Source organism: Saccoglossus kowalevskii, chromosome 11 (assembly GCF_978046115.1).
Source record: "Saccoglossus kowalevskii chromosome 11, keSacKowa6.1, whole genome shotgun sequence".
Classification (NCBI taxonomy): domain Eukaryota; kingdom Metazoa; phylum Hemichordata; class Enteropneusta; family Harrimaniidae; genus Saccoglossus; species Saccoglossus kowalevskii.
In genome coordinates this window covers 35,996,718-36,018,979 of record NC_140651.1, presented here as the reverse complement: position 1 = coordinate 36,018,979, position 22,262 = coordinate 35,996,718, and the positions used below count along the sequence as shown (strand labels likewise).

General features: G+C 36.2%; 1 protein-coding gene across 1 annotated transcript in view; it reads left to right on the top strand.

Moving 5' to 3' along the window:
- The window catches only part of LOC102801813 (uncharacterized), a 60,276-nt gene that overhangs the window by 22,326 nt on the left and 15,688 nt on the right, over positions 1-22,262 (top strand). Inside the window, exons 6-15 of the mRNA XM_085505154.1 lie at positions 6,247-6,362; positions 7,102-7,227; positions 8,784-9,040; positions 9,886-10,054; positions 10,141-10,897; positions 13,154-13,242; positions 14,243-14,394; positions 14,730-14,932; positions 16,500-16,596; positions 16,826-16,981. Coding sequence (XP_085361280.1) covers positions 6,247-6,362; positions 7,102-7,227; positions 8,784-9,040; positions 9,886-10,054; positions 10,141-10,897; positions 13,154-13,242; positions 14,243-14,394; positions 14,730-14,932; positions 16,500-16,596; positions 16,826-16,981 — 2,122 coding nt within the window. The remainder of the gene's footprint in view (positions 1-6,246; positions 6,363-7,101; positions 7,228-8,783; positions 9,041-9,885; positions 10,055-10,140; positions 10,898-13,153; positions 13,243-14,242; positions 14,395-14,729; positions 14,933-16,499; positions 16,597-16,825; positions 16,982-22,262) is intronic.

Here is a 22,262-nt window from a genome sequence, read left to right as displayed (position 1 = left end):
TACATCAGCCGGAACTAAGTCCAGGCTTCTACCCAAATGTGTTCGTAGTACCAAATCTACAAGTGGCAGGCGTCCAGTTTTGGACCTAGACAGACTGAATCAGTACGTGCCCCTCGATCGGTTCCACATGGAGACACCATTCAGGGTTCTTCTCTCCATCCACTGTTTTGACTGGCTAGCCCCGCTAGACTTAAGCGGGGCCTACCTGCACGTACCGATGCACCTAGCGAGTTGCCATCTCCTTCGAATCGCCCAGCTGGGCCAAGTATTCGAACTTCGGTGCCCCCCCGTTCGGTTTAGGAACAGCGCCCTACGTGTTCACCAGAGGGATGAAACAGGTAGTGCTGCTGCTTCACCAGATGTCGGTACACCTCAATCCGTACCCAGACTACTGGTTACCAACAACCCGGGCAAGGGGTAATAGCCAAACGCATCAGGCTAACACAGGATTTACTTCACCAGTTGGGCTCGTTAGTAAATTGACAAGTCCCACCTCGAGCCAACGCGCAGTTGGTGTCCTGGGCATGGAGTTTTGACACAGAGGTAAGCTTGGCTTAGCTATTTCAAGCATATTGCTTAGCGCTAAGCAGCCTAGCCGAATGCCTAATCAGCATTCCCTCGGTGTCCCTCCGTGAACTAATGCGGATCATCGGAATGATGACCTCGGTTCGAAGGGTCGTTCCCCAGGCTGCACTACGCAGCCGCCCGGTATAACGCTTGTTATAACGCCGAGCTCTCCTATGGGAACTAGATAGGCGGGTTTCGATCTCGGACCAAGTGAAGGAAGCCCTGCCCTGGTGGTCGTCACTGACCAACCTCGGGCAGAGGGGCCCCCTTGGACCCGCTCGCCGCAGGTATGACTCTGGTAACAAATGCCTCCCCCCAGGGTTGGGAGCCCATCTATTGGACGAACAAGCCCAAGGATATGGCTCCCGCATAGTTTTGGGACCACCATATCAACCGGCTCGAACTGTGAGCAGTGTACCTAGCACTACCACGCTTTCTACCCGTAGTTGGAGACCACAGAGTCCTGCTCCGCACAGACAACGCAGCGGTGGTCTCCTTCAAGAAGGAGGGGGGACGCATTCCCCATCGTTGTCAGTCCTAGCAGAGCAAAATCCTCCTTTGGTGCCTGGAATACAATGTGGAGCTAACCGCACACCACCTTCCAGGGGTGAGGAACAGTCTGGCGACGCCCTTTCAGGGCGACTCCGTCTCCAGAACACGGAGTGGCTGATACCCCAGTGGGTAGCCTCCAGGCTGTTTCGGCTGTGGACGGTCCAAGGTTAGACCGTTTGATGCACTCCGGAACACCAAGCTCCCGACATACGTAACACTCCTGCTGACTCCAGGAGCCTGGGCCAGGGTCGCTTTGCTACCCCGCGGATCCACTTAGTTGTGTACGCTTTTCCTCCCTTCCCGCTAGTCCACCGGGCACCGGAGAAGACTTCGACAGGTGCACACCTGCATATTATCATTGGTCGCACCCAATTGGCCAAACAGGGCCTAGTTTCCACTTCTGTCGGAAACGATAGTCGAAACACCAGCAGTGCTTCCGGACTTACCGGACATGCCGTCCCAACCAGACGGTGCACTACCACGAGCCCAGCGGGTATCACTTACCCGCATAGAGGCTCTCATTAGACCCGCCCATACGAAAGCTTTATCTGAGCGGGCTGCCAACGTCCTGGCCAGGGCGAACTGGGATTCCACCAATGCAGCCTACACTTCTAGGCTGCGAGCATACACTGGTTAGTGTAGTGAAAGGGAGATTGATCGATACCATCCCTCTATTGGCCAGGTAGCAGGCTCCTTCGTCCACCTGTTTGACAAAGTGGGTTTGTCCTACGCAGCGATCGTTGGCTACAGGTCGGCCTTGTGCCCCACCATTCAAACGTACGGGAACAAGACTAACCGATTGTCCTACTATTAGGAGACTATTTACTGCTTTCCAGACGCTGAGACCCCATGCAAGGGAACTGCCCAACTGGGACTTGTCGGCTGTGTTGTCCGCTCTAAGCAGACCGCCTTTTGAGCCTCTCCAATCAGCACCACTCAATTTTTTTTTTTGATGTGGAAAATAGTCTTCCTACTGGCCCTCGCCTCAGGTAGGCGCCGGTCAAAGCTAGGCGCACACTATCCTTTGCGGACGGTTGTGCCGCTTTTATGGGCGATCAAGTTGTACTAAGACACGAATCGGGTTCTCGCCAAGAACCAAATCCCAGGACACGATCCTCAACCGATCGTCATCCCCCGGCTGGCAAATATTGTCAGTCCGGAAGATCAGGAGGAATTGCTTCTCTGCCCGGTCCGAGCGCTGAGTTGCTACGAGAACCGTACCAGGTTTTCTAGACGGGGAACCAAACACATGTTTTTGTGTTACGGCCCTGACAAGCGGGATAAGCCGGTTTCCCCGACTTCCATCCCCAGGTGGATTACTGCGACTGTACTGGAGGTCTATTATACACTATCCTCCTCAACACAGACCTTGCAGAGACACCAAGTACAAGAACATGAGGTCCGTGCGATTGCTAACTCACTAGCGCTAGCGTCAGGTGCCCCCCTCAAACACATTCTGAGGGCAGGCTTCTGGAGAACGCAGAACGTCTTCATCAACTACTACCTAGGAGACACCCAATCTATTGAGCAGGGTCTCTTCAGGTTAGGCCCCGTCTTAGCGGGTCAGGCCTTGTTTGCTGACCCAGCCAGAACGACTGCAGGGGCCTCTGCGCATAGGCAATAAGTCAGTCTCTGCATTTTTGCGGGCAGATTGTCTGTTCCACTAGCACTTCCTGGAAGCTCCCAGGTTTCGCTTCTGTCAACCTACGCCCTCATGCAAACTGTTTCGGTCCTACTTCAAGCTTATCACCCCAGAGTTCGGCTTGGGTCTAGCTTTCTCGGGCACACCGAACCCTGTCACCACAGCAGCATTGGCTTCTTGCTTCTGGGACAGCACAGGCAAGGTAAGACACCACCCTTCTTGGGTCTTAACTTAGGTTTTTGGGTTTGTTTTTCATCCCGGACTGGGGGAAAGTCTTTCATCATTCTCCTTTTTTTTCTGTTTGCTCGGAAAAACCCGCCACCTATCGGTGTCTGACTCTGCCTACAGTTCAAAATAGTCATTTTGACTGACCGGAGTCTATGGTGAGTAATTGAACGTAGTGAATTTAGGCGAGGGTTCTCCGAACCCGCCTATTCACATAGTTCATACCCACCATAGACTCCGGGTCCCCCCCAACCTCCCCACTCTTTCCGTCGCGTTGGTCTAAGTCCTCGAGGCGGAGAGAAAGGAACCAGAGTGAAGGACGGCTACCTGTGGCGCTGCCAGGTGGCCTCGGTCACGTGGGTTCGTGAAGTAAGGGGTAAAAGAATCTTGAGGTCATGGGGCTTCCCCTGACCTGGATTCTATCTCTCCGTCACCGGCAGAATCGCTGATTAATGCCTACAGTTCAAAATAGTCATTTTGACTGACCGGAGTCTATGGTGGGTATGAACTATGTGAATAGGCGGGTTCGGAGAACCCTCGCCTAAATCTCTATAAAATGTCAACCAAGTTCAAATCTGAATATCTCGTCAATCTCTATAAAATGTCAACCAAGTTCAATTCTGAATATCTCGTCAATCTCTATAAAATGTCAACCAAGTTCAAATCTGAATATCTCGTCAATCTCTATAAAATGTCAACCAAGTTCAAATCTGAATATCTCGTCAATCTCTATAAAATGTCAACCAAGTTCAAATTATATGTGGTAGAAAATTTAGCTAAAATAAAAAATAAACAAAAAAATAATTCTCACACAAGTAAAATTTTGGAACTGCAAGGCTGAATTATAACAACTAAAAATACAGTAAAAACTAAAATTAATTCGCGGTCCCTATTAATTCGCGCACCCATTTTATTTTTGAACGCTAATTTTTAAATGTCTCCTTTTAATTTGTGGCATTGAAAAACATGTTTAAAATTGTATCCTATTAATTCGCGGGCCAGAATAAAGTGGATAACTCAAAATATATTACATGATGACATTAAAAATATACATTTTGTTTGAGTTTTTATGTTATCAGTACTTGGTGTAGCCGCAATTGCAGATGATATCCGTCATCACAGCCTTTCAGTTTGCAAGCAGTTTAGGTTTGGTAAACAGTGGCGGATCCAGAGGGGGGAAGGGGGGCCATGCCCCCCTCCAAACGCATAACGATTCATATCATCTGGATTACGCATAGCCTCTCTGCGATTTTCGCTCCGTATATCTTAAGCGAAGCTTGCCCCCCCCCCCCCAATACATTTTGCTGGATCCACCACTGTCGGTAAAGATTTGATCTGAAAAAAATCATTCCCCCACGACACTACAGATGTTGTGCAAGATTATTACTTAGTCGATAAATATTCATCGGTCAGCACATCGATTAGGAATTTCCATTATGGAAAGCTTAGTACAGGGCTTTTTCGTCACTGGTCCACAGGATTACATCGACCATGTGTCCGCCATTATTCTATTACGTCATTTAAGTGAACTGCCCTATGGTACGTAAATTGACGTTTTTGATTGGTCGGGCGATTGACCTTGTGTCACATTTTCATTACACCGGATTCGGTAAAAAACACAGAGTTAAGCAGTCATGTACATTCTATAAATCTAACCTTGCACACATAATCTTGTACTGACGTGTTTTTTGTCCAAGAAAGACGTTTCCCTTCATTTAACCCCCAGTTAACTCTTCGCGTCCATGGTATTTGTGAGAGTTGAAAGATTTTTGGAACAAATGACAAGTAACTATATTGATTTGCGTCAAGCTGGGTGGCCCGAATTTAAATATCAGTTCGTGAACTCTGGATGTCATTGCCCAATGCCGCACGTAATTCAAACGCGTGGTTATTATAGTTCAGTCGAAATGTACATGAATGATGCGATCGAAGTGCGCTGCCCAGTGTTTATTATATTATAGTAAAATTTTATTTAATTGACGTATGGTATGTTCATGTTTGCGTAATTATTACGAATGCAACGCATTATCAAGTCGGTGATATTGAAATATTCACAGACCCAATACCCCGGGTCAGTGCCCTAACAATAGTTAAAAACTACTAGTAATTATCATGAAAGCAATACATTACAAAGTTGAAATATTCAGAGCCGGTACAATATGTAAACAAATTTGCGTAATTAGAAAAGCAGTGCACTGAGTAAACGACGTTGATATATTCAAAGCCAGTACAGAGTTGCATACAAGTTGTGTAATTACAGTACCTTCGGATTTAATAAAAATTTTACTAGATTGACGCGTGGGGCACGGAAGAAAAAGGTTGCTATGGTAACGCGCCAGTTCAGTGCGTGACTTGGGGTCAAACTTCGCACACACACTTGATGTCAGCATTGCCGCGCAGCAAGTTTTGCAAAGAAGTACTTGAAGTTCAATTGCGTCCCAAAATGATGTCCATGATGCACCACGACTTTGGCTTTCGACTTTGGCTTGCTCCTCCTTCTTAGTGCATGTTCACGTAAAATGCGACCTCTCATCAATGTATTAAAACACTTTGAATTTATACTTTGCATGATTATATTTGGTCAACGCGAAACATTATTTTTTCTAAACATTTTCTGAGACCATTTTTATCAACGCAGGGTTTTTTTTCCAGGCAAGATGGGCTTCGTAATATCTGCCAAAACATCACCCGGGTAATGCCTAGAAAAATAAAAAAGGCAGTGCAGCCAGACAGCTACTTTGTAGCCACGAGTTCATTGTTTGTTTGTGTACAGAGTGACGTTTGCCATGAAACTGTTTCATTTCAAGTGTAACATGGTGCGTGTTCTCTGCCCGACTATACGCCATGAATGTTGCTAGCCACGAGTCTCAGAGGCACTAAAACAACGTCCTGTAATCGTGTTCATTGAAAAACAAAACAAATCACTAACGAATTTATGGAAACAGCTCCTTTTTGAATCGATCTAAAAGTACTCTTTTAATTCGCACACCAAAAACCAATAATTTTCGTTTTAACGTTATTCGTTCGCACACTTGAAAAAATAATTATTTTTACTACCGCGATTTAATCAAGTTTTTACGGTACCAGCAGGGATGGGAAAACCATATTGTACAGGCCACCCTCACACACAGAAGACAGGACAATATAAATACGATATCCCACATCCCTATCCCACCCATTATTTGTGCACAGTTGTATAAATATTGTCACATTTCTTGCTAGCCATGATGAAAATATAAATAAATCTTTTATATTGACAGAAAGTAACATGCAGTATCATGGCAAATTTAGCTGCACATAATGACCATATTATATCAAATATATTAGACTGGAACACACTACCTCTCATCAGTACTGTACTCAAAGATGGAACTTGGTAAGACATGTTTACACATTTCAACTGACTATAGCAGTGTGGTATCTTCATTGAATCCCAAAAGTTAATACTGTATGTATTATTTAAATGCATAGTACATAATGGGCAAATAGTTTACTTGAGTTTACCAATTGAGTACCTTCAGCCTTCTCTAATGAAAACAAAGTATTGTGAGTCCAGATATTGGGGATAGTGAATGGAAACTGAATAATTTAATAAATTGTAGCAGGGAAAAAATCTCCTACCCTGCACACTATTGTGTTGAGTTGTGTTTCTCTTGTACACAAACTAGCATTGTGTGACAAAGTGGAGCACAGTTCAGTTGAAATGAAATAAAGGATATCCTGTTCCACAATATGTAATCTTGATTATTATTATTTTCTGTGCAGAAGTACATGTACTTCACTTTTTGTGTACAGTATATAAGTATATAATGCATCAGTGTCTTAATATCTGGATTTCAACATTGGTGATACTGTGAACCTGTGATTTCAACATTGGTGATACTGTGAATCTGTGATTTCAACATTGGTGATACTGTGAACCTGTGATTTCAACATTGGTGATACTGTGAATCTGTGATTTCAACATTGGTGATACTGTGAACCTGTGATTTCAACATTGGTGATACTGTGAACCTGTGATTTTTCACTGATTTCTTTTGCATTGTACAAGTTATCATACTTACAATGCACACATGTACCAGATTATTCACTGTAATTTGTCTATTCTGTTGCAGTGGTGCCCAAATATATGGAATGACATTTCTTGCTAATCTCTCTGAGTGTGACTATGGATTATCAGTTATATTAGAAGAACAGTTGGTTCAATATGTCATCTATTCTATAGCTAATTCTAGTTGCAGGTAAGATCACCCTTTGCTCATATCCCTCATTACTTGTGACATATACAAGCATGGATAAAAAAAAACGTGTCAGCTTGAAAAATACATGAGGTGGAAAGGTCAATCTCGCCAACATATATGGATGCCATGAATAACCTGATGTGCGAGTTCATGTCTTTGATTGGATAACTGCTTGATCCTGTGTCATAATTCGTGTATACAATCCGAGCTCACTAGCAGCACTCAGTTGCCTTAATTTGCATTTAAATTATTGTAACTATTAAATTATATCATATTTTTAGAGGGAAACATAACCAGCAAGTTTTTTGTCTATATTGATGTAATTTAGCTGTTATTTTGTGGCAGATTTGCATAACGTTGTACAAAGCACCATATAAGGTCATAAGTCATTGTGGTGTGTGCATGAACTTTTTGCGAAACCAATTGATGCTACTGGTAGATCAAATCATGGCAAATGTTTTGTTATCCGAAAAATTACTCACCATTTGTTGAATCAAACAAATTCTTTTAATTAACGCTAAAGAAAAAATAATTTAATTTTTGTATGCTATTAAATCTTGAATCTGTAAATTAATTGAATTGTGAATGATTTCCTCTTGAAAACCACTGCTTTCGAATTGGTATTTGGTATGTAGGTTGGGTTGACCTCTCTAAGCTTTGTTCATTATGTGACAATATCCAGAATGGAATTTTCTCAAACGTTTCATGCTAATAGGGGCTAACACAAACTATTCACCATAATTTCAAAGTTTTAATTGGTTCACTAGTTTAGCAGCCATTGTATTGAAATTAAGCTGAATATTTTATGGCATATAGTACAACTCATTTGCATCAGATATCAGCAATAAAAACTTTAGTATAATAATAATAATAATAATAATGTTTATTCAACCTTTGTATCGGCAGCATGAAAACAGTAATACATATATTTAAATTACATTCATCATTTCTTTTCTATATTGCCATAAATCAGTTACATATTTCCTAATTAAAGCTGATGAGGTATTTCCCACATAGTAGACATGTGACTTTTTCTGCCATGTTTTTTTATGATTGGTCACATGGAAGTAGTTTTTTATTGATGCCCAGTTATGTGATTATTTTGAAATTTGTCACATTGCATCTCCATACCAAACTCTTTCAGACTGGTAAAACAAATTGGGATCAGTCAAATGGTTTGGCCACCATCTTGGATTGAAATTTTACTTATACCCCCCGGTAGCATGCCTGGTCAACACTTTATAGGAGAAAAATTGGATAAATTAGATCATGCAGTCACATGATTTGACTGCATTTTGGATTTTCGGCAGAAATGACCAAATTGAAAAGTTTTTGCTTAAATGTAATATCTTTACAATAACTGCATACAATAATGGCTTATTGATGACACTGCACAACAGATAACTACTTCTCACTAGACTATGAATGCATACCGTCCACATGGACCTTATCAGGCCATTCAAATACCTGCATTTGGATCCCACTGATGTTGTGGGTGGCTACATTAAGTCAGTTATTGAATAATCATCTAGTGCATATTTATATATATTTTTCAGAGAGATACGAGAAACAGCCTGTAGAATTATAAAAAACATGTTGGTATGTAGAAAGACACCACAATTGAGAGATTTTATACTTCAGATAGCAAACCTAAACTCTCAAAAAGATACAACAGAGGCAGATATGGACATGACAACACTTGACACAGAGGCACTGTTAAAATTAGGAATTGGACGTAAAGAAGTCAGTGCAAAAGTGGAAAAAGGAGTTAAGAAGTTGACGTGTATATTGATTACACTGTTACTCCGAGAAGGTACATGTATTATCAATAAGTTTGTATGTGCGTGTTTATGTATATATATGTGTGGTATTTATATCTGTCCAAAGATACTTCAAGAACAAATTATCTTATTTTTATGAAACTTATTAGGTAGATCTTCTTATGTAGTTTTTTATGGTTCATACATATTAATTACACAATGTAGTTGTAATTTGGTGCATAGGTGTTCTGGAATAATTCATAGACCTAGATAGTTTAAATGTTTAAAATCTGTGGATATTAATTACTTAATTTACATTTTACAATTTTCTAGTATCCCACACATGTCAAAAAACACTGGTAACATATTTCAATGGAAACCTGGTACAAACATAGATGTATAATAATTTTTATTCCTTTCTTTAAAACATTTCTTGGTCAATTGTGTAAGTTAGATTGCTCTCATAGCTGACAGGCTTTATTTATTAGGTAAATCTTAATTTAAAATATTCCTGTCTATTTCATGCTTGCAATTACCATCACTACACACATTTTCTTTCTAAACTTTCATTGTTGCTAGATTATTTCATGTTTCTCATTTGTTACGTCAAATAATACATCTTGGTTTTGAAAAAATCATTTATTTTTGCTGGGCATATTTTAAACAATGAGACAACAATATTTTTGTATTCATTTCTAGACCACAAACTCAATGAGACTAAAAAAAGTCATGTGATCATTACGATCATAGTATCAGGATTGTAATCTTTCACATGTAGTGATGCCATCTTATAAAAAGGATGAGTGATTGACTTTTTGCATTCTTTAGAAATATTACTTGCATAATAAACCACAACAAACATGTTCTCACTTGAATTATTTTTTATAATAATTTGCAGCTAAAATTGATGTGAATGCTGAAACTAAGAAAGTACAAAACATAGGTTTTCGTCCTTCACGTGACAGATATCAAACACTGAAATATATTATCAGCTGTCTGACTGCCATTATTGCACTTCCACTCAATAAACCAAGATATTATGATGGGGCTGGTGATGCAGAAACAAGGTATACTTGGATATGTAGTATAAATAAATCCTACAACTACATGAACTCTGCTATTAGCTATTGACTCTATGTATGGTTATTTACAGACCAAACTGCCAACATCAAAAGACTAATCCAAATATGGTCAAAATTCTTGTTGAGAATGGTGCCCTCTATGTGTTAGATGTGCTGTTTGTTTACTCTTGTAAACTGATAGGAAACAACAGTGGAATGATGAGTAGTGAAAACAACAGTGGAATGATGAGTAGTGAAAACAACAGTATTGATGTGCTGCATTTACACGCATTGATGAATATGTGGGATAAACCAGATACTGTGACGTTTAGATTTGACCCAAAGGAACTGTACTTTGTCCATCACATGTTGACATTCATCTCTATATTTGTGAGTTTCTGTTCACGATTAGTATATGCTGATCTCGAACAAAAAATTCTGCAAGATTTGAAGGAAGAGCAGCAAGAATGTAATAAGGATGATGACGTTGATGAAAAAAGTACTCCCATTAATGACAATCCTGACAAGAAAGTTACATGGTGTGACTCAATTCCAAGTATATTGCATGTACCATCACATCCAACATCATCATCTGTGTTGCTAGCAACACCACGCCAACCAAGTAGACAAGGAAGAAGAACAAAATTAAAAGAGCGGATAAGACCATCATCTGGATATAGATTTCACAGGAGAGGATGTAATCCTGCAGAAAATAGTGACAAGTTATTTTTTGAAAGACTGGAAAGAGAAATGTCTGATTTGAAGAAACATATGAAGCTGTTAATGCTGAAAGAGGGTGTAATACAAAGTGTTGGCCCTTGGTTACAAAGTGATTTTATTGAAATCAAAGTAAGTGTCATAACAAAAAATTTTGTTTTTTTTAGGTTCACAAGCGAGACACAAATTTTCTCATATATCCCTTTTGAGCTCAGTGTTTCAATGTTCATTATTGTCTCCTATGTCCATAACCTATATCATGTTTTTGCTGATTTCACTTGTATTTGAATCATATACATTCACAACCAATCAAGCTACGTAATCAGGCAATTTAAAGACTGATATATTATACAGATTACAAAATGCACTGTGATTTTATTATATTGTGTATTACAAGTTACTGTTTCAGATATACTATACATATTGTATATTACACATTATAGTACTAGATATACTATACATATTGTATTATTGTATATTACAGGTTACAGTACTAGATATACTATACATATTGTATATTACAGGTTACAGTACTATATATACTATACATATTGTATATTACAGGTTACAGTACTAGATATACTATACATATTGTATATTACACATTACAGTACTAGATATACTATACATATTGTATATTACAGGTTACAGTACTATATATACTATACATATTGTATATTACAGGTTACAGTACTAGATATACTATACATATTGTATATTACAGGTTAAAGTACTATATATACTATACATATTGTATATTACAGGTTACAGGTTACAGTACTAGATATACTATACATATTGTATATTACACATTACAGTACTTGATATACTATACATATTGTATATTACACATTACAGTACTAGATATACTATACATATTGTATATTACATGTTACAGTACTATATATACTATACATATTGTATATTACATGTTACAGTACTATATATACTTTACATATTGTATATTACAGGTTACAGTACTAGATATACAATACACATTGTATATTACACGTTACAGTACTAGATATACTACAATTCATATTGTATATTACAGGTTACAGTACTAGATATACAATACACATTGTATATTACACATTACAGTACTAGATATACTATACATATTGTATATTACACATTACAGTACTAGATATACAATACACATTGTATATTACACGTTACTGACCTAGATATACAATACACATTGTATATTGCACATTACAGTACTAGATATACAATTCATATTGTATATTACACATTACAGTACTAGATATACTACAATTCATATAATATATTACACATTACAGTACTAGATATACAATTCTCATTGTATATTACACATTACAGTACTAGATATACTACAATTCATATTGTATATTACACATTACAGTACTAGATATACAATTCCCATTGTACATTACACATTACAGTACTAGATATACAATTCATATTGTATATTACACATTACAGTACTAGATATACTACAATTCATATTGTACATTACACATTACAGTACTAGATATACTACAATTCATATTGTATATTACACATTGCAGTACTAGATATACAATTCCCATTGTACATTACACATTACAGTACTAGATATACTACAATTCATATTGTATATTACACATTACAGTACTAGATATACAATTCCCATTGTACATTACACATTACAGTACTCGATATACTACAATTAATATAATATATTACACATTACAGTACTAGATATACTACAATTCATATTGTATATTGCACGTTACTGTCCAAGATATAAAATTCATATTGTACATTACACATTACAGTACTAGATATACTACAATTCATATTGTATATTACACATTGCAGTACTAGATATACAATTCCTATTGTACATTACACATTACAGTACTAGATATACAATTCATATTGTACATTACACATTACAGTACTAGATATACTACAATTCATATTGTATATTAAAGGTTACAGTACTGGATATACTACAATTCATATTGTATATCACATGTTACTGTCCTAGATATATTACAATTCACATTGTATATTAAAGGTTACAGTACTAGATATACTACAATTCATATTGTATATTACAAGTTACAGTACTAGATATACTACAATTCATATTGTATATTACACATTACAGTACCAGATATACTACAATTCATATTGTATATTACACATTACAGTACTAGATATACTACAATTCATATTGTATATTACAGGTTACAGTACTAGATATACTACAATTCATATTGTATATTAAAGGTTACAGTACTAGATATACTACAATTCATATTGTATATCACATGTTACTGTCCTAGATATACAGTTCACATTGTATATTACACATTACAGTACTAGATATACTACAATTCACATTGTATATTACAGGTTACAGTACTAGATATACTACAATGCATGATACAACCATTAATAGGGACAGATTATGGCATGAAGTCTGTAACTCCATTTAGTAAAAGGTAAAATGAATAGTTTTTAGTCATTACTTTATACTCATGCATGTTTTAGTCGCTGTTCAGATTTAGTCTGAAAATAGCGACTTATAGTTTAACCTTGTGTGCTCTTCTGTATCTACAGCTAAAAACCCAACATTCCTGGCTCAATTACATTCAAACTACACACTCACATTACACAGCATAGCTGTAGAATTCATCAAAATCAGGTATTTCTGCAATTTTGGTCACCATGGATGGACATATTTCATTTACTAGGAGTACTAGGGGTCTGCCGGAAAATGTAAGAACTGTCGCGGTCAACTTTTGCAAGGGGACTTTTGGGAAAACTAGATGTACCAGCCACATATTTTTCATTGATGCTTGCCTTCGGAAAAAAGTTATTCCTGTTGGATTTAGACTTAACTTCAGAGCGGCAAGTAGCAGTGTATCGGACGCTTCTCTGCAACACTGTAATCAACGCCTTAATAGGTGTTCGTGCAGCCTTATGAATTCTACTATTCAGGACAATGTTTTTAAACGTAAGCTTCACCATAAACAGCGTCTTGATTCATTAGATTCACTATATAACCTGTGCCGACCAACCCAGATAAGTGCAATTTTTACGGCTGTTCACTCTCTGAATAAGCGTTTATACCATGCTTTGCGGAGACGCAAATTAATGAAATTGAACAGACTCTGTGCAGGTCTTCTATGCTATCGATAAAGAGCCATTGCTCGAAACGTCTAGCTATTTTTAATAGTTATTTAGGACTACGATTACCAAATATTATCTTCTATATATCATATTTCATTTAAACTTGGTTTGTTCAATATCTGATATCACAACATTCTTAATAACATACTTGTATTATGTTATTCAATGCAAACAATCAGCAGGTTACATTCAAGTATGTTTTATATGATTTAGATTATGATAGCAGAATTCTTGTTAGAGTACAATAAAAATTGAATCATGTCTCAGTATGTAGATTACCACATTTATCTGAGTGATTATTTATTTCAGACCAACCTCAGCAAAGACGATAACCGAAAGAGATGAAGCAATACAAAGAGCATTAGGTCACATGACAGATTCCTCAGCTATGATTATAAATGATGCACTCAATAAAGCAAAAAGACCAAGACCAGCATCAGCTCCTTCCAAAAATACTAAAGGTAATATCAATGATAATGAAAATTGTTTTACTTCTAAAGTCAACCAATGAATCATTTTACTATGAAGTCAGCCAATGAATTGTTTTTACTATGAAGTCAGCCAATGAATTGTTTTTACTATGAAGTCAGCCAATCAGTGATTTTACTATGAAGTCATTCAATCAGTGATTTTACTGTGAAGTCATTCAATGAGTCATTTTACTGTGAAGTCATTCAATGAGTCATTTTACTATGAAGTTAGCCAATGAATCTAAAGTCATTTCAACTGGTACAATCATACTATCAAGCCTATATTTTCACACATGTACTAATGTCTAATTACTGTTGCTCTTCAGGTAAACTACAAGAGCGCCATGCTCCTCATCGGCTGTTGTCTTGGAAACCCACTATAGATTACAGTCATCCCTTATCATGGCAGTGTTGTCTATCTATATTTGATGTATGTGGCATGTCTAATATGAGTGGGTTGTCAAGCAGTAATCATCAAGTGAAATTAAAGTCATTAATGATTATACATAATGCGGCTGCTTTTGGAGAGGTAAATAAATGTATCTGTATTTGATGTATGTGGCATGTCTACAATGAGTGGGTTGTAAAGCTGTAACTTTTGATGCTATGGTATTATAATATACTACGCCTGCATCTCTACTTCATTTTTAGCTCCGCTGTTGACTTTGTCGACAGGAGCATATCCTATAAGTGATTGTCCGTCGTCCGTGTCAATGTTTTACTTTTTCGACTTCTTCTTGAAAACTCCAAGCCTGGAAGCTTTGATACTTGGTGTATATGTACCTTGAGTAGAACTCTCTTAGATTTGTTCATTTCATGATGATATCTTCAATTCTCTAATTTTGATGAATATTTTTGGAAAAAAGTGATATTTTCAATGTCTTGTTAAAAACCACAAGTCCAATTGCTTTGATAACACATATATAGGTACTGCATGTGGACCTCTCTCAGATTTGTTCATTTCATGATGATATCTTTAATTCTCTAATTTTGGTGAATATTTTTGTAATTTTTGGTAAAAAGTGATATTTTCGACTTCTTGTTAAAAACACAAATCCAATTGCTTGGTCATTATACATATAGGTACGGCATGTGTACCTCTCTCAGATTTGTTCATTTCATGATGATATCTTTAATTCTCTAATTTTGGTGAATATTTTTGTAATTTTTGGTAAAAAGTGATATTTTCGACTTCTTGTTAAAAACACAAATCCAATTGCTTGGTTATTATACATATAGGTACGGCATGTGGACTTCTCTCAGATTTGTTCGTTTCATGATGATATCTTTAATTCTCTAATTTTGATAAATATTTTTGTCATTTTTGGTGAAAAATGATATTTTTGAATTCTTGTTTGCTTTGATACTATACATATTGTTCATTTTCTGATGATATCTTCAATTCTTAATTGAAATGTGCATTGCTAACAGCAGAGCTATCTCAGGCAACAGGCTGCTTGTATATAAATGAAGTGTAAGAAAAAGTTACCATTCATGATTTCATGATGGTTTGTTGGAAAATAATATTATTTGCCTTGCAAATACAGTACATGTACCTCTAACAAAGATGTGCTTCTAATAGAGTAAATACAGTACATGTACCTCTAACGGAGATGTGCTTCTAATAGAGTAAATACAGTACATGTACCTCTATTGGAGATGTGCTTCTAATATAGTAAATACAGTACATGTACCTCTAACGGAGATGTGCTTCTAATAGAGTAAATACAGTACATGTACCTCTAACGGAGATGTGCTTCTAATAGAGTGAATACAGTACATGTACCTCTATAATAGATGTGCTTCTAATAGAGTAAATACAGTACATGTACCTCTATTGGAAATGTGCTTCTAATAGAGTAAATACAGTACATGTAATTCTATTGGAGATGTGCTTCTAATATGGTAAATACAGTACATGTACCTATATTAGTGATGTGCTTTTAATAGAGTAAATACAGTACATGTACCTCTATTAGTGATGTGCTTCTAATAGAGTAAATTATGTACATGTACCTCTATCATAGATGTGCTTCTTATAGAGTATATAATGTATACTGTTACTACTAAATCATCTTATTTGTTTCATTTTGTAGACAACTATTCATATGAAGCTGTCCTCTCTTGGATGTATTCCTAAATTAATTGAATTTCTACGACTGAATGATGGAGAAGATCTGATGCAGATATTAGGTAATGTTACCATGGAAACAACCACCACTCCTATGGATGGGATAATTGGTTTATTCTGTAAATGGGATAATTGGGTTATCCCCTCACCCCCAGTAGATAACATAAACCATTAATTACTTATCCTTCAGTTTAAGGGATAATTGGGTTATTCCCCAGTAGATGTGATGAAGATGACCCAAATATGCCATCTACATTTGTAAACATAATCATTGTATTTCATTTTGCACAGCTTTAATGACAATACGGACCTTAGTAACAGAAGACACAAGATTAAAGCAACTTTTTGTCAAACATGGTGGAGCTGATTTATTGATGGCTATGTCCAATTGGACAAGTGGAATGGTCAAAAAAGAAGTCACACAGACCTTGACAAGTATCACAAGAAGTAAGTTTATGGTTCCAATCATAATTATGACAATTTTGTTGAACTGTGTCATGTCATAATATGACTTGTTGTAGTTGTGGTTGTTATTAGCTGAAATTGAAATGATGTGTTTCTAATGCAAATTACACTAAACAGCACTCAGGGGAGATGCCAAACTGTGGTAGATTTCTTCAGTATTCATACTAGCACTCAGGGCCACAGTTTTAGGCCGTATACATATATATACTGTACCATATCACAACAGAAACGTGTGCCAAGTTTAAAGGCAATCTCCTCTTGTGGGGGACTGAACCACTTTTATGTAGGGATGTTTTTGTGGGTGAAAAATAGCCCTAACCTCATGAGAGCATTTTTTGTGAAAGGAACTCTTGTAATAAAAACTATGACAAAAATATGTCTGTCTGTGTGTGTGTGTTGGGCATTCAGTATATATTCATTCATTCATCCATTCATAAAGCCTACAGAAAGAGCTTTAATTTAAAAGGTGGTACTTGTATAGATATGAGTGTTTTCAGGATTCTTATACCATGCCATGATATTAACACCAATGGTGTTTCTGGCACTAATAGCTATCCCTTCATGTGCACTAATGTTTCCATGAAAGTGTTTCCCAGAAAAGATAAATTATGCATTTGTATGATCTATTTAATATATTAACTGATGAAGCAGAAAAGGCAGAATGTATTTATGCTTAGTTAATGATTCTATACACTGTAAACCCTATGCAATTTATCAATAGATACAATGTGTGGGAATTCCACTGGTCCCCTAAAAGTTAACTGTCTTCAGTCCATCAGTGAGTGAAGGTTAGACGGCTGTCTTCATATTTTCATTCAATTTAGTGAGCAAGGCTCCAATCTAGTGGTGAGTGGCTCCGTGAAGTGTGCTTGACAGTTGGTTTGTAAGTGCCTTGAAGTGCTCAGCTGGTTGTCTAATGGATCACGTACAAGGCAGAGGCCCGTCAAAAAGCCCACAGGGAGTAGTCCCAGTGGCTTGATCAGCTATGTGTCATGAATGGCATCTCAGCCACTTTTTGGACGCACCAAGATGTCTTGGAAATCGCCGAGTATCCATTGAGTTAATACATAGCCAACTATCTTTCCATCAGAGAAATGTAATAAACTTGTTCCTTGATGTGTAAGCTACATTGTACTATCAAGTACAGATTCAATCAGATTATGTTCCGTTTCATCACACTTTATTTGTTCTTTTTATTGGCTAAAATGAGATTTATACCTGGATGCTTAAGCGAAAGGTGGATTGAATTATGTCAAACAACACTAATTTGTTCTATATAGTTCTCAAGTTCATTCCTGGTACAAATGTATGAAACATCAAGAATAATTCATGTATTGAATTCTGTGAATTGGTAGTGATGACTGCTGTATACAAAGATGATACTATTCTATTCTCGATGGCATGGTGCAGCGTAGAGAGATCAGTGTATTGGATGGAATACGATTGAGTAGCTCTATGTTCTTTCAGAATGAAATGTTTACTGTCAGACTGAGTGTTCCTGTACAAGTCTACTGTGTGAAAATTGTGCTGCTATTATAATTATACTCCAAGTTATTGACTGTCACCTTAAAAGTAGTGCTTGAGTGTACATGTAGACTGAGAGACGGCGGTTTGTAGCATTGTGAAAGTTTAGCTTACTTTTTTTTACTTGGATTATGGATTTAAGTTGAAACCCTTTAACATCACCTTTGTATACCAGGTTAAAGACTTACATTGTACCATCGTTTTGTCAAATGTCTTTAATTTCAGAGAAACTGAGATGTTTGGTGTCCATTTAAATGGACTACCTGTGGTAAAGCAGTACCACAGGTAGTAAGCTGTATAAAAATCTGGATATAACCAAATATTGTTGTGGATTTGTATGCCTTGTAGTATCATGTCATAATCATTATCAATGGACAGTTTTGTCAATTCCACTGTCAATTATAATTATAATTGACAATTATATTATTGGATACAATATTGAGGTCATCAGTCATTGCTTAAGTTGCCGCTCCTCAATTCAACATACCTTCACCATTCACTCTAGATTTTAAGTCATGCTTTCTTTCTCTCTATCATCAAATAATTCCACTAGTGGCATAGTACAGTAAAATCTGTATTAGATTTTTTGATTTTTCAAAGTACCATAAAATATCTTTAAAAATCTAAATTACATTAGCATGTTTAAAAAGCGTTAATTAACAATAACTTGCGATATAAGGCAATATATTTTAAAAAGATCACATTATCACTCGCAAATTAGTTCGGAGTACACCAATTCACCATTCTGCACATGGGCTAATCTGTATTAAGAGCCACATCCCTAATAGAAGTCGCCACCTTTATTTTTGAATAATTGAGAATCATAAATTCATCATTTCTCATATGTGTACATGCATCCCCTCTTTTGCATTGTACCATTTTAATAGAAGCCACGGTTCTATTACAGATTTAGTAATAATACCACTTCCCGGAATTGGGAATACGCTTGAGATTATTTCCTTATATTCCTTATTACCGGTATAACTATCTCATGGAGTATATTCTTTATTACTGGTATAACTATCTCATGGAGTATATTCCTTATTATAGGTATAACTATCTCATGGAGTATATTCCTTATTACCCGTATAACTATCTCATGGAGTATATTCCTTATTACCGTTATAACTATCTCATGAAGTATATTCCTTATTACCGGTATAACTATCTCATGGAGTATATTCCTTATTACCGGTATAACTATCTCATGGAGTATATTCCTTATTACCGTATAACTATCTCATGGAGTATATTCCTTATTACCGGTATAACTATCTCATGAAGTATATTCCTTATTATCGGTATAACTATCTCATGGAGTACATTCCTTATTACCCGTATAACTATCTCATGGAGTATATTCCTTATTACCGGTATAACTATCTCATGAAGTATATTCCTTATTACCGGTATAACTATCTCATGAAGTATATTCCTTATTATCGATATAACTATCTCATGGAGTATATTCCTTATTACCGGTATAACTATCTCATGAAGTATATTCCTTATTACCGGTATAACTATCTCATGAAGTATATTCCTTATTACCGGTATAACTATCTCATGGAGTATATTCCTTATTATCGGTATAACTATCTCATGAAGTATATTCCTTATTATCGGTATAACTATCTCATGAAGTATATTCCTTATTACCGGTATAACTATCTCATGGAGTATATTCCTTATTACCGATATAACTATCTCATGAAGTATATTCCTTATTATCGGTATAACTATCTCATGGAGTATATTCCTTATTACCAGTATAACTATCTCATGGAGTATATTCCTTATTACCGGTATAACTATCTCATGGAGTATATTCCTTATTACCGGTATAACTATCTCATGAAGTATATTCCTTATTATCGGTATAACTATCTCATGGAGTATATTCCTTATTACCGGTATAACTATCTCATGAAGTATATTCCTTATTACCGGTATAACTATCTCATGGAGTATATTCCTTATTATCGGTATAACTATCTCATGGAGTATATTCCTTATTACCGGTATAACTATCTCATGAAGTATATTCCTTATTACCCGTATAACTATCTCATGGAGTATATTCCTTATTACTGTTATAACTATCTCATGAAGTATATTCCTTATTATAGGTATAACTATCTCATGGAGTATATTCCTTATTACCCGTATAACTATCTCATGGAGTATATTCCTTATTACCGTTATAACTATCTCATGAAGTATATTCCTTATTACCCGTATAACTATCTCATGCAGTATATTCCTTATTACCGTTATAACTATCTCATGGAGTATATTCCTTATTATAGGTATAACTATCTCATGGAGTATATTCCTTATTACCTGTATAACTATCTCATGGAGTATATTCCTTATTACCGTTATAACTATCTCATGAAGTATATTCCTTATTACCGGTATAACTATCTCATGGAGTATATTCCTTATTATCGGTATAACTATCTCATGGAGTATATTCCTTATTACCGGTATAACTATCTCATGAAGTATATTCCTTATTAGCCGTATAACTATCTCATGGAGTATATTCCTTATTATCGGTATAACTATCTCATGAAGTATATTCCTTATTACCGGTATAACTATCTCATGAAGTATATTCCTTATTACCAGTATAACTATCTCATGGAGTATATTCCTTATTACCGGTATAAGTATCTCATGAAGTATATTCCTTATTATCGGTATAACTATCTCATGGAGTATATTCCTTATTACCGGTATAACTATCTCATGGAGTATATTCCTTATTACCGGTATAACTATCTCATGGAGTATATTCCTTATAATACCCGTATAACTATCTCATGGAGTATATTCCTTATTACCGGTATAACTTTCTCATGAAGTATATTCCTTATTATCGGTATAACTATCTCATGGAGTATATTCCTTATTACCCGTATAACTATCTCATGGAGTATATTCCTTATTAGCCGTATAACTATCTTATGGAGTATATTCCTTATTACCGGTATAACTATCTCATGGAGTATATTCCTTATTATCGGTATAACTATCTCATGGAGTATATTCCTTATTACCGGTATAACTATCTCATGAAGTATATTCCTTATTAGCCGTATAACTATCTCATGGAGTATATTCCTTATTATCGGTATAACTATCTCATGAAGTATATTCCTTATTACCGGTATAACTATCTCATGAAGTATATTCCTTATTACCAGTATAACTATCTCATGGAGTATATTCCTTATTACCGGTATAAGTATCTCATGAAGTATATTCCTTATTATCGGTATAACTATCTCATGGAGTATATTCCTTATTACCGGTATAACTATCTCATGGAGTATATTCCTTATTACCGGTATAACTATCTCATGGAGTATATTCCTTATAATACCCGTATAACTATCTCATGGAGTATATTCCTTATTACCGGCATAACTTTCTCATGAAGTATATTCCTTATTATCGGTATAACTATCTCATGGAGTATATTCCTTATTACCCGTATAACTATCTCATGGAGTATATTCCTTATTAGCCGTATAACTATCTTATGGAGTATATTCCTTATTATCGGTATAACTATCTCATGAAGTATATTCCTTCTTACCGGTATAACTATCTCATGGAGTATATTCCTTATTACCGGTATAACTATCTCATGGAGTATATTCCTTATTATCGGTATAACTATCTCATGGAGTATATTCCTTATTATCGGTATAACTATCTCATGGAGTAT